The sequence below is a fragment of the Ailuropoda melanoleuca genome, chromosome 19, assembly GCF_002007445.2.
Source record: "Ailuropoda melanoleuca isolate Jingjing chromosome 19, ASM200744v2, whole genome shotgun sequence".
Lineage (NCBI taxonomy): Eukaryota > Metazoa > Chordata > Mammalia > Carnivora > Ursidae > Ailuropoda > Ailuropoda melanoleuca.
Genome location: NC_048236.1, coordinates 1874313 through 1887202, shown reverse-complemented (window position 1 = coordinate 1887202; position 12890 = coordinate 1874313). Strand labels below are relative to the sequence as shown.

The window sequence follows — 12890 nt, the reverse complement described above, 5'->3', positions numbered from 1 at the left end:
CCCTGAGCCGAAGGCAGACGCTTAACCGCTGTGCCACCCAGGCGCCCCTTTTTTCTTTTTTAAAAAATTTTTATTTATGGGGCGCCTGGGTGGCATAGTCATTAAGCGTCTGCCTTCAGCTCAGGGCGTGATCCCGGCATTCTGGGATCGAGCCCCACATCGGGCTCCTCCGCTAGGAGCCTGCTTCTTCCTCTCCCACTCCCCCTGCTTGTGTTCCCTCTCTCGCTGGCTGTCTCTGTGTCAAATAAATAAATAAAATCTTTTTAAAAAAATTTTTATTTATTCACTTGAGAGAGAGAGAGAGAGAGAGAGAGAGAGAGCACAGAGGGAGAGGAAGAAGCAGACCCCTGCTGAGCAGGGAGCCCAATACAGGGCTCAATCCCAGGACCCCAGGATCATGACTTGAGCTGAAGGCAGACGCTTCGCTGACTGAGCCACCCAGGCGCCCCCATTTCATTCTTTTTTGAATGCTGGTTGCAACCCACACTTTGAAAAACAATGTTCTAGAAAATTTGTTCTTGGGTTATTTCACTCCGACACATCTGAGGGATATAACACACTACGTATCAACAAGTAAGTGGCTCACTTACTAGCACTGCGACCTTGGGGAAACTACCTGACCACCCGAGCTTCACTTTCCTAATCTGAGAAATGGGAATAGTATCTGGCTCTAAGTAGTTGCGGCAATTAAACGCGATAATGCATGTTAAGTCCTTGGCCAAGTCATTGGTATAAAGCAGGTATCTAATAAATATTAGCTGTTATTGTCATTACTGAGAAGCGTGGTGAGGAACAGAAGGAACCAGAGGAATTTCAGACTTAACACTGAGTTATGGACTACTTTCTCTTGGATGGGGAACCAGGCTGAAATTACTGGAATGAGGCAGAGTATGACTGATGACACCAGGTCTAACTAACAAAGGGGTGAGAATCAAACCAGCTGAGTGCCCTCGACATGGGCATCAATGAGGCATCAAGCACCACCTCTCTGCTCCGTTCTACCTGCTGTACTCCCTCCGAGAGTCTTACAGGGATTCAGAGCCCTGACTCCATCATTAACTTCTTCTCCAACCCTACTCTAACTTGTCCCCCCTTCCCGCCTTCTACCCTCCCTACCTGAGTGTGAGGGTTAAGCCAGCCAGCAAAGAATAAGTAGTAGGCAGTCAGAGAGCAACACAGGGTCACACGGTCAAGAGGTGGTCTTGCGTCCTCTGAGCCCATATTCTCAACTGCTCCGTGAACCAGAGAGAAAGGCCAGTGTCTACTGGTTATTCCCGTCCAAACCCCACTAGACTTCATGATAGCATATGGACACTTCCGATGAGTGAGGGATGAAGGGACACCATCCATGGACAAGGGCAGGGAAGGAGCATCACAAGCAGGTCGTAAAAAAGGCTTCTTTATTGAGAGCAGCGAGTGTTAAAAAAAAAAAAACCAAAACAAACAAACAAACAACAACAACAACAATAAAGGTGTGAGGCAGGGGTGGCCCACCCTCCCCACCTCTTCCGGGGTCCACCCCTCCCTCCCATGCCCCCCACCCCACACTGCAAGTACATACAAAAGCCGCCCATGGTGCATACAAAAAGGGCGGGTTATATAGTGTCAAAAGCTCCTGAAAACTCCTTCATCTGCCAGGCACTTAGGATGAGGAAAGGAGAGAAGGGTGGGGAGGAGGCATGGGTCTGGGTCAGCGTGCACAAGTCCATGGGGTGAGGATTCACTGACGCATCCTCCGTAATCCTGGTGCGGACCCCAAGGTGGGCCCCGGGGACCAGAACTATCCAGGAACTTGAGTATGATAAGGAACTCCCCTCAGACCCAGCTCATCTCCAGCCTAGCCCTCCCTGGGCCGACTTGGCAGGTGAGTGGCAGAACTGGACCTGGTCAATGGGAGGAGACCCAGGTCAGAAACTGGGGTTACCTGAGGTACCCACACTGTCCCTGATGGGGGGAGGGGTGGCAGAGAATGCTGCCCAGCTCAAGGCCCTAGTTACTCAGTCTGGGTCTGAATCAGCCTGCCCAGGGGCTGAGGATGAGGAAGAGGAGGAAAGCCCAGGCCCTGCCCAGACCTGAATAGTGCCTGCGGTCCCAGGCAGGGCCCCTGGGGCCAAGGAGGACAGGGATCTTGCCCATCATGCTGTGGGCGCCCCTGAAGACGTCCTCCCCGGCCCACACCATCCTGAGGCACAGCCTGCCTGGGCTCCTTCCTCACGGCTTGCCGTCTGCAGGGTTGTCTCCCAGGGCGTTGGCGATCTCGCTGAAGGAGGGCCGGTCCTTGGGGCTGAGGGCCCAGCAGCGCTGCATCAGCCGGTAGAGCTTGGGAGGGCAGCCCTCAGGGTGTGGGAGTCTAGCCTTCCCAGCCTGCAAGTCTGCAGAGAAGATGGTGGACGGAGTGGTAGTCAAAACATTCAACCACCTGTCCAGCTCTGCGGAGCCCGTAGTTCCCACAAGCAGCCACGCGAGGGCGACCAGGGTCGGGGCGCTGGCCAGTGAGTGGTGGGTGGGCAATGACTCCAGGGGCATATGGGAAGTATCTTGCAATCAAAGGTGATGACTCCCGTGACCCTGGCCCTAGCTCTCTCTGGGCTGGTGAGGGCAGGGTCCACAGGAGGCAGCCAATGCATGAGAACTGAAGCAGGGTCAATGGGCAGGCGTCAGAGTGGCTGGGCTGGGCACGGGGGTCAAGGACTATTTACCAGTATAAAAGTATTAATTAGTATTTCAGCTGGAGTAGCCGTATCTGTACACGTGCTAACACACTGGCCCGGGGAAGTGAGGCAGGACCCTGGGCAGACTCCCCACCTGGAGAACATCTGGAACCGTCCTTTGGAAACACAAACTGCCTACCTGCCAGCACTTCATCATCTGCCTGCCCACCATGGGGCATCTCTCCATGGGTGAACACTTCCCACATCAGCACGCCAAAGGCCCAGACATCCGACTTAGTGGAGAAATCGCCCTCCAGGATGGCCTCGGGGGACATCCAGCGCAGCGGCACCCAGGCCTGGCGAAAGTGGTAGTACTCGCTGCAGGAGGGAAACACACACAGGCATGGGGTGGGGCTCCCATGGCTCACAGGGTGCAATGGGGTACACGGCCTGGAATCCCCAACGTCACCCCAGGTCTGGCTCTCATACCCAGGCTAGAGCCCAACTTTTCTCAATTAAGGCACTCAGAGAAATTGTTAGCATTAACGCTGAGCATGGGAGTAAGCTGGATGAAAATTTGGAGGTATCCATGTGGGGTTTGACAGTTAAAAAAGTCCATTAAGAATCAAAATTTAAGGGCGCCTGGGTGGCTCGGTTGATTAAGCGTCTGCCTTCGGCTCTGGTCATGATCTCAGGGTCCTGGGACTGAGCCCTGCATCGGGCTCTTTGCTCAGTGGAAGGCCTGCTTCTCCCTCTCAAACTCCCCTTGCTTGTGTTCCCTCTCTCGCTGTCTTTCTCTGTCAAAAAAATAAATAATAATAAAAAAATAACCCCTTTTTGGAAATTCCATACTAAATTATTGATTAGAGCAGTAGTTTCCAACATTGGCTAGTCATTAGAATCACCTGGGAGCTTTAAAAAACAAAACAAAACAAAATTTAACAATTCTTCTGTTATTTGACGTTTAGAAAGCATAAATTTCCATCACCATGTTGCATCTCGTAAAGGAAAACCACTATTCACTATTAAAATATAAAGGGTCCTGGGGCGCCTGGGTGGCTCAGTCAGTTAGGCACCTGCCTTTGGCTCAGATCATGATCCCAGGGTCTGGGATCAAGTCCCGCATTGGGCCCCTTGCTCAGCGGGGGAAGGCCTGCTTCTCCCTCGGCCTGCCACTCCCCCTGCTTGTGCTCTCTCTCTGTCAAATAAATAAAATCTTAAAAAAAAAAAAATCAAAATTTGCTTCAATGTTAGTATTTTTTTTTCAGATTGTATTTATTTATTTGACAGAGAGAGACAGACAGCACAAGCAGGGGGAGCGGTAGGCTCCCTGCTCAGCGGGGAGCCCAATGTGGGGCTTGATCCCAGGACCCTGGGATCATGACCTGAGCCGAAGGCAGATGCTTAACCAACTGAGCCACCCAGGCACCCCCAATGTTAGTGTTTTTAAAAGCTAACAATCATATATATTTTCTGTTTAAAACAAAATGTAAAAAACGAGAACACGTTAAATGGAAAGAAAACTTAAAGAGCTTTACTAGTGATAAACCAATTGTGACTAAAGCAACAGCCAGATGAGCTGTGGTGACTCAGAGCCAGGGTGACTCGCAGGGAAGTCCCCGAGAGGCTGTGTGGTGTGTGCAGGCATTCCAGAGCAATCTCTGGCCTGGCTGCTGAGCTTGAAGTTTTGGGCTTTAAGACCGCAATTACTGAATTCAGGAAGTTACAGAGGGAACCATATGAATAGTTAAATTACATATGAACTGTTAAAAAGTTTGACTAGTTATTTTAAAAAAGGTTCATGTTTTACCCCCAGAGAAAATTTATAAGCGTTGGTGCCCACTGGCTAGGAAGTCTGCTGTACCTTTGGAGAAAGGATGGGGAGGCTCTGTCCCTTCCCAAGCCCTCCAGCTTTGGGCCAAGCAGACACTGAGCCCTTTCCCACACACCCCCAAGCCACCTCTGCCCTCTGCCCCTCGCCACACCCGCCCGGTGCCCTCCTACCTGTTGTACACGTCCTTGCTGAGCCCCAGGGCTGACACCTTCACCTGTCTCTGAGCGCTGACCAGGCAGTTCCGAGCAGCCAGGTCCTTGTGCACAAAGCGATTGTTGGACAGGTGCTCCATGCCCAGGGCCACCTGGGTGCACAGTGCCACCTACAGCGAGAAAGGGGCCTGTCAGAGCAGCCCAGGACTAGAGATCAAGGCCACAGTCCTCCACACAACCCTTGGTGAGGTCTTGGTGCCATCAGTGTGACGCACGGGAAGCCCTGAAGCAAAGACCTAACAGCCTCGCTTTCCTTCTCTGTACAATGTGGGTAACAACAGCACCTGTCTCACGGGCTTGTTGGCAGAACTGAGGTAAATGACATTAAGCTCTTGGAGCCACTCTGACACACAGGAGTTCAATTAAGTAAAGGGCATACGGGGCAGGGAGAACACATAGCATTCACTTGTTTGGTGAAAAATAACTGGGCACGGGGGACGCCTGGGGGGCTCATTCAGTCGGGCGACTGACTCTTGGGTTCGGCTCAGGTCATGATCTCAGGGTCGTGAGATGCAGCCCCATGTCGAGCCCTGCTTTGGGCTCAGCTCAGCAGACAGTCTGCTTGAAATTCTCTCTCCTTCTCCCTCTGCCCCTCCCCTCAACGCTCACACACACTCTCTCTCTAAGTAAATAAATAAATCATTCTAAAAAAGAGAGAAAAGAAAAAATATAACTGGGCAGTAATCATAGCTTACATGTTTATGGGTTGTTTCTTTTTACTTCAAAATTACGCATTTTCTTCTAGTTGTTTTTCAAACAAACAAAACAACAACAAAATGTGTGTGTGTGTGTGTGTGTGTGTGTGTGTGTGTGTGTGTGAATGTACATACACACATGACTGGTTGCCTCCAAGGAGAGGAACTGGGGACTACAGAGTAGAAAAGCAGGGAAACGGGACGCCTAGATGGCTCAGTCGGTTAAGCGTCTGCCTTCAGCTCTGGTCATGATATCAGGGTCCTAGGATCGAGTCCCGCATCGGGCTCGCTCCTCAGTAGGGAGCCTGCTTTTCCCTTTGCCTGCTGCTCCCCCTGCTTGTGATCTCTCTCTGACAAATAAATAAATACAAATTTTTTAAAAAATTTTTAAAAAGTAGGGAAACTTATTTATTTTTTTAAAGATCTTATTTCTTTGAGATAGAGCAAGAAAGAGAGAGAAAGAGCACTTGAGTGAGGGAGGGGAGTGGCAGAGGGAGAGGGAGAAGCAGACTCCCCACTAAGCAGGGAGCCTCACCCAGGGCTCCATCCCGGGACCCCAGGATCACGACCTGAGCCAAAGGCAGATGCTTAACCAGCTAAGCCACCCAGATGCCCCTTTATTATTGTTTAAGTTCTGAATTGCATATAGAAAAATCCATAAAATATATATACACTTCCAGAAATAATTATAAAGCTCACACCCAGGTAACCGTCACTAAGTAAACAAACAAAAACAAAACCCAACAATGCTAGCATCCCAGAAGCCACAAAGGCTCCTTCCTAATCGTAAACGTATATTCTCCCTCTCAAGGGGTAACTGCTATCCCAACTTCTACGATAATCACTTCCTGGGTGCCCTTTATAGTTTTACCACTGACACACACATTCCTAAACAACAGAACTCAGTTTTGCTGTTTTGGAACCGGATAAAGTTGGAAGCATACATAATGTCTACACTTTTGTGGCTTGATCCTTTTACACAACATTGTGAGATGCAGCCTTTTTTTGCAGGGACCACCGTACTATGTCCTTTTTCACCAGGAATATGCCACGGCTCATTTATTCGAATGCCAACAGATACTTGTTTTTTTCCAGTTTTTGGCTCTTAAGAACAGGGCTGCTATGACTATTCTGATGGGTACACATGCGTGAGTTTTTTAAGATGCTGAGGCATGGGTCATGGAGTAGGAGTATCTCTAGCCTACAAAATAATGCCAAACTCTTTTCCAAAGTGCAAGACAGCTGGGGATATTTCCCACTGATATCCTTTGTAAAATGTTGACCATGTGTATACCTGTCACATATAACACATTATGTAACATAGTAAATGGAATTATGATTAAGTTAGACTAACATTTTCAAAGTATATATCTATGCACCGAACAAATACTGAGCATCTACTGTATACCATACACCGCTGGGTGCCGGTGGAATACAGCAGGCACAGCAGGACAGGGTTCTTGATGACAGGGCAGTCTAGAGGGGAGTCAAGAACTGTATCCGCAGAGGGATACACCAGGGAGAAGGTGGCCCATGCCCACAGGGAAAAGCAGAACGCCACGAGAGTGCTTGCAAAGATCCATGGCCCCTCTGTTGCCTTATGTCCAACCTCGGGGAGCAACCACTTTGGGACACGTGTGACCTGAAGCATTTCCTTGTATATAAAAACAAAGCAAACAAATGAAAAGGAGTCCGTGGGAAGATTATTTAAGAAGTCACTGGCCAGCTGTGTGTTTCTCCCGGCATACAGGCTCCCTCTCAGCATCCACAAGGGAGAAGTCACCCCCCCCATCTCATGCCATCATGGAGAGGTGAAGATGAGAACGTGGCCAGTAAACGACGTCAGCAAGGAACTAACAATCAAGGCCCCGTGATAGCATTTTAAATATATCTGACTGTGAAAGGTCAAAATTTATGTCAGGGGGTTCAGGAAGAAAATGCATGAAAATAACATCCATGTATCAATGGAGAGAGTCAATGGGGTAAATGCAAACAACTGAATCTGGAGTTCCTTGGACTATTCTTACACCCTTTTAAGTTTGAAATATCAAAATAAAACTTATCAAACACACACACAAATGGCCAATAAACACATTACAAAATAATACTAAGTAAAAGCAGCCCACTTGTAGACCAATGTGACAGGAGGTCATAGGTTAACCAAAGATTATGGTCCGGGCGCCTGGGTGGCTCACAGTCAGTTACATGTCTGCCTTCGGCTCAGGTCATAATGTCCAGGTCCTAGGATCAAGCCCCACGTCGGGCACTCCGCTCAGTGGGGAGTCTGCTTCTCTCTTTCTGTCCCTGTAGCCCCTCCCCCCAGCTCATTTTTTCTCTCTCAAATAAATGAAGATTAAAAAAAAAAAGCTACAAAGATTATGGTCAATCTGCTTCTATGCTTCTGAAGTTCAAAAAGGCAAACAAGCAGATGGGAGTGGTAGAGGGGCTGCTGCGAGAAGGAGGCTACCCAATCAGAGAGAAGAGCACGGGAACGTGCTGAAGCTTCTGTGTGCCGAGCCCCGCGCCAGGCCGGCTGTCTCTCCTGCTCGCACTCTGTAGGGTGCGGGCCAGTCTCAGCTTTACCCACGGTGTCACGCAAGGCTTTGTACCCCCTAATGCCAGAGCCCAGCTCTTTCCTCAATACCGCAACTGCCTCTCCTGGGTCACATCGCTGGTGATGGGGGGCACAGGAAGGGCTGTCTGCTCATCAGCAAGCCCAGGGCTGGTGCTGGCTACAGACGGAGACTTTAGCATCCCTGGCTGGCTCTGAGCCCCTTCACTGGCCTGGCTCCCAGGGTCACGGAAAGGCCGGCAGAGCAGCCAAGCCCGCACACCAAGCAAGCGGTCACTCCAAAGGCAGATCTCAAACTGTGTGCACTGGCCAGTGACATCCCTGTGGACCCCCCTGCCTCTACCGGTGGTTTGCTAACTGTAGTCACAACCTACTCGTATGTCATGAAACCAATTTAGTCAATCTTAACTAGCAATAAACTTTTAAATGGAATACAAAATATCAGAGTACATAATACTTAGTAAGGGTAAAGGTCATTCATAAAACTTCATTAAAAAATACACACACACACGCATGCATGCATGTGATGGCTTGGGATACAAAATGTGTTTTTTTGCGACTGGGTCTCAGTCAAGAAAAGTTTTAAAAATAATGGTCTACACACAGCTGGCCAACAGACACATGAAAAGATGCTCAACTGATCGTCAGGAAAATGCGAATCAAAACCACAGTGAGATTTCACCTCACACCAGTCAGAATGGCTGGTATCAAAAAGACAAGAAATAACAAATGTTGGCAAGAGTGTGGAGAAAAAGGAACTCTGGTGCAGCCATTCTGGAAAATAGAATGGAGGTTCCTCAAAAACCTAAAAATAGGGGCTCCTGGCTGGCTCAGCTCGCAGAGCGTGCGACTCTTAATCTCGGGCTCCTGAGTCTGAGAAATGGTTTGGGAAAAAGCAAATTGAATACTGTACTTTGTTAACACCAGAAAAAACAAAATGAAACAATGCTCTAAACCTGTGTTTCCAAAATAGTAGCCCCTCGCCCTATGTGACTCCTTAAGTGAACTAAAACTTAATAAAATTAAAAATTAGTTCCTTAGTAGCTCTAGCCATATTCTAAACGCCCAGGAGCCTCCTGAAGCTCGTGGCTACCACACTGGACAGCGGCAGCTAGACAGTATTTCCATCGTGGCCAGAAAGTCTTCAGAACCGCCGATCCAAGCCACCGCCACACCGGGCCTCTCTACGTATCCAACACACTGGCTGACACTGCATATGCCGAGGGCCGAACAAAGGACACCATCGGGAGCCGGGAAAGGATCTCATATTCTTGGTGTGTTTTCCTTATCTGAAGTGAAAACACAAAATCTCCACTTAGCTTACAACCAAACATGTGGCCCCACTGATGAGGGTTAAAGAAGAGGTCAGGTGAACAGGTCCACCAGGAGGACTGGCTCCCCGCTGGGTGCAGAGCCCCCCACTGTGTCGCCATGGAAAAGTAGAGGCCACCACACTCCCAAAATCGCCCCCAGGCCGCCATCCTCAGAATACCGCCACGTGCCGCTGGTGGTCAAAGGGCCAGCTGACCACTGAAGTGGTCGTATCATTAACAGACGAACTCTATTTCAGGCTTCAAAACCGCAGGGCATTGCCCGGCCTTGCCAGGTTATCTGTGAGGGACGAAGCCTTCTGCAATGTCCCCTCACTGGACTTGCCATTCCCCTCAGCCTGCTCTCTCTGCTCTGGCTCATTAGCTCAACAGTCCGCTGCTAGTCAAGGTTAAGAGAAGAGAGTGGGCTTGGCATGGTGACTAACTTGCTTTCTTTCCAGAGGGGTAGTGCTTCTGGAAACACTGGCTAAGTGTGGATGGTAAAAGGCAACTCTGTTAGACCCCAGCCAATTAAGTGTTTCCTTACTGCTGGGCAAGATGCCATCAAATGGCCACAGGATTCATTTTCAAATACGGCTGCAAAGGCCCGCTCTTTGGGAAAGGCCAGACCCACCCCTTCGCTCCCAACATGCCAGCCTCAGGGCTTGCCCACGTTCTGGCTAAGACCTGTGACGCTGTTGCTGTCTCATGCTACAACATCTGACTGCACGCACCACTGTCTGTCCTCGAGGCGAGCTAAGCTGACCCTGCTCCTTGTCCCATCCTTAGCTTGCAGGGACCCACAGACAAGTCACCAGGTTACAGTTCCGACTTCAAAATCTCCCATCATCTCATCAGCTACTCGAACACGCATTACCTCTAACACCCAGGGCCTGTGTCTGATTTCTGGCACTATCCCGCTGCTGTCCTGAAACTCTCCCAGGGCTTCTCGTGGCCCATCCACACCAACTAGGCACTCTTGTTCCAATGCTACCCGACCAGGGAGCACCCTGCTTACCATCCCACTTCCCCTTAGAAACTAATTCTTCCTTCTTCCATTCCCCTAAATTCTAGGAATATAAAATGATAAAATAGCTCAATAGATTATTTGTACAAAAAAGTATCTACAATTTTAGTACACCTTTCCTACAAATTTTCATTTTCATGGAAACCCCCAAAAGCATTATTTTTCAAGTTACTGATCAAGACCCACATGGGTCTCAAAATCAATTTGGTGGGTTAAAAAAAAATAGGATAGAAAATATCAAGTGCATCAAATACAGTATTTTGAAAGTATAAATTTAGGGGTGCCTGGGTGGCTCAATCGGCTAAGCGTCCAAGTTCAGCTCAGGTCATGATTTCGGGGTCCTGGAACGGAGCCCCACATAGGGCTCCCTACTCAGTCGGGGGTCTGCTACTCCCTCTCCCTCTGCTCTTCCCCTTGCTTGTGTTTTCTCTCTCTCTCTCTCAAATACATAAATAAATCTTTAAAAAAAAAAAAGAAAAGAAAAGAAACAGCTGGAGAGCCTGTTTGAAAAATGCAGGTCCTCAGACCCCATCCTTAGACATTTCTATTCCCTCAGTCTAGAAACCTACATTTTTTATTTTACGCAAAGCCCACTTCCGAGCGTGCAGAACCCAACTTACTAAAGCTCCCCAATCAGATTTAAGATGCTAGGGGGAAAATGGGGGCAAGATCTTTAGCACAGCTGGTAATGACTTTCAGTCAAAGAGAGTCCTTTAGGTCATGTGACAGAGGTCACTGACTTCCTATCTGCTTGCCTACGTCCCTGTCCCAGAGAAACCTACCTGACTCCCCTCTTTCCTGAAGCCATCCCCTTTCTGCCATTCAACTACTTCCTCTCCTTGAGAACTGAATTCGAATTGCTTTTTCGACCAGCAAACCTTCTTTGTTAACCACACCGTCCGTCCACCTAAAGGACACAGAGGTCTTCGATGTCTCTTAATTTATGCCTCTCACTCATTTTCCGTGTCGTAACTGAAGTCTACAAGGCACATGCCGTATGCACTTTCCCAAGCTCCCCCGCTAGATCCTAAATGCCCCAAGGATGCCTGGCAGTTTCCATTTTGCAACCCCAAGGGTCCTTGTGGCCATGACTGGCTCAGTAGAGAGTCACTGGCTCCTCGCATGTCCTGCTTTGTGAACTCTGGGGTCCTGACATCCGACTTAAAGGAGCACATCCTGTCCTGCGGCTTTCCCCCTACAGCCACTGAAGACAGAAGCTGCAGCTTTGTGGGGACGGAGGCAGGGGCCTGGTGTCAGGAGGCCAGACATGGGCGACGTGGGGCCAGGTCACTTGTCCTGGGTGGGCCGCAGTACATTCACCTATCATTGTGAGGAAGTCAGCCTGAGGGGCACAGAGTGACTTCCCCAGAGAGACCAGGGGTGACCAGGGTCCCACTTGCCTGACTTATCAACCAGTCATGCCTTTCTGGGCTGACCCCAGAATCTGTGACCTGGGTCAGCCGACAAGGCGCAAGGTCACCTGGGAGGGAGGCCCCTAGCAGTGGCTGCCTACCTGCCCTGAGCTGTGACTGGTCTCTGAGGTGACTCTGCTGTCAGCCTGGCAGCTGGATGCCCAGTCCCAGAGAAGGACCCATTTCAGCGGGGAGGGAAGAAGGCTGTGGGCAGGAAGAGCTGGGCCACAGAAGGTATCATCTGCGGTGGGCAGAGGGTAGTAGGCAAGCTTTCCTTTCCTCACTGTTTCAAGCCAGGTCTGCTCCACTGTGGGGCCCCAGCCAGGGATCTGTGCCCAGAAGGCGGGAGGAGAACGGAAGGAAAGGCTGGGCGGCCCATAGCCCGAGTGAGAGTGAGAGTGTGAAAACCACAGTGGCTGAAACACGGAGTAAGCCTTTCACAGAAGAGTCTTCCACACTCAGGGCCGCATCCTGCCCCTCCCGTGACGCTTGGCCTGCTCCTGCCCCCCAGCCCAGCGGCCACTGCAGGGGGCAGATGGCCCGCTCCAGCAGCAAGGGCCAAGGGCAGCCCTTCCAAACGAAGGCACGGCAGCAACACAAAGGCATCTGGGGGCTACGTGATCTGGGACAAGTCCCTTAACCTCTCTAAACCTCGGTTTCTTTATCTGCAAAATGGGGCTAATGACATGTGTTTCGGAGGACTATCGTGACGGCCGAGATAACATATGTAAAGTGCAGCCTGTTCCGCAGGGAACATTCCATCAGCGGCACCTCTATCATGATGACTGCCTTGATCCTGGCCCACGCTTGAGGATCTCTCCCGTCCTGTCCTCACCTTCTGCTTGGTGCTGAGGGGCTGTGACTTCAACTTTTCATCCTTGCTCTGCGAAATCCTCAGGAACTGTTTGAGGTCTCCCTAAGGGAAAAGCCAAGCATCTCTGTCAGGTCAGAGGCCAACTATTATCTCCAAAGCATCAAACCAAGCAGGGGCTCACAGAGCGCCTACCTGGGCAGAAGCAGCCCTGGCCCTGCACCCCCACCCCGGCCAGACCCCTCCCTTGGGGGAAGGCCAGTGGGAATTTAAAAAATACATAGGAGATGGCTTCTAGAAGCTCTCTCAGTCAGAAGGACAAGACTGCCATTCCTACCCTCAGGGGAGCTCCAGACAGGAAGGTGA

General features: G+C 50.1%; 1 protein-coding gene across 2 annotated transcripts in view; it reads right to left on the bottom strand.

Moving 5' to 3' along the window:
* Positions 1 to 1517: 1517 nt before the first annotated feature.
* PTK7 (protein tyrosine kinase 7 (inactive)) overlaps positions 1518 to 12890 on the bottom strand; it is a 61140-nt gene continuing 49767 nt past the window's right edge. Inside the window, exons 17-20 of one of the 2 annotated variants that reach the window (XM_019794431.2) lie at positions 12549 to 12629; positions 4656 to 4807; positions 2851 to 3029; positions 1518 to 2372 (exon numbers count right to left, since the gene is read on the bottom strand). In XM_019794431.2, coding sequence (XP_019649990.2) covers positions 2212 to 2372; positions 2851 to 3029; positions 4656 to 4807; positions 12549 to 12629 — 573 coding nt within the window. In that variant the 3' untranslated portion in view covers positions 1518 to 2211. Of the gene's footprint in view, positions 2373 to 2850; positions 3030 to 4655; positions 4808 to 8760; positions 9254 to 12548; positions 12630 to 12890 lie in introns of those variants that run through there. The other variant, XM_034648059.1, reaches the window with a different exon arrangement.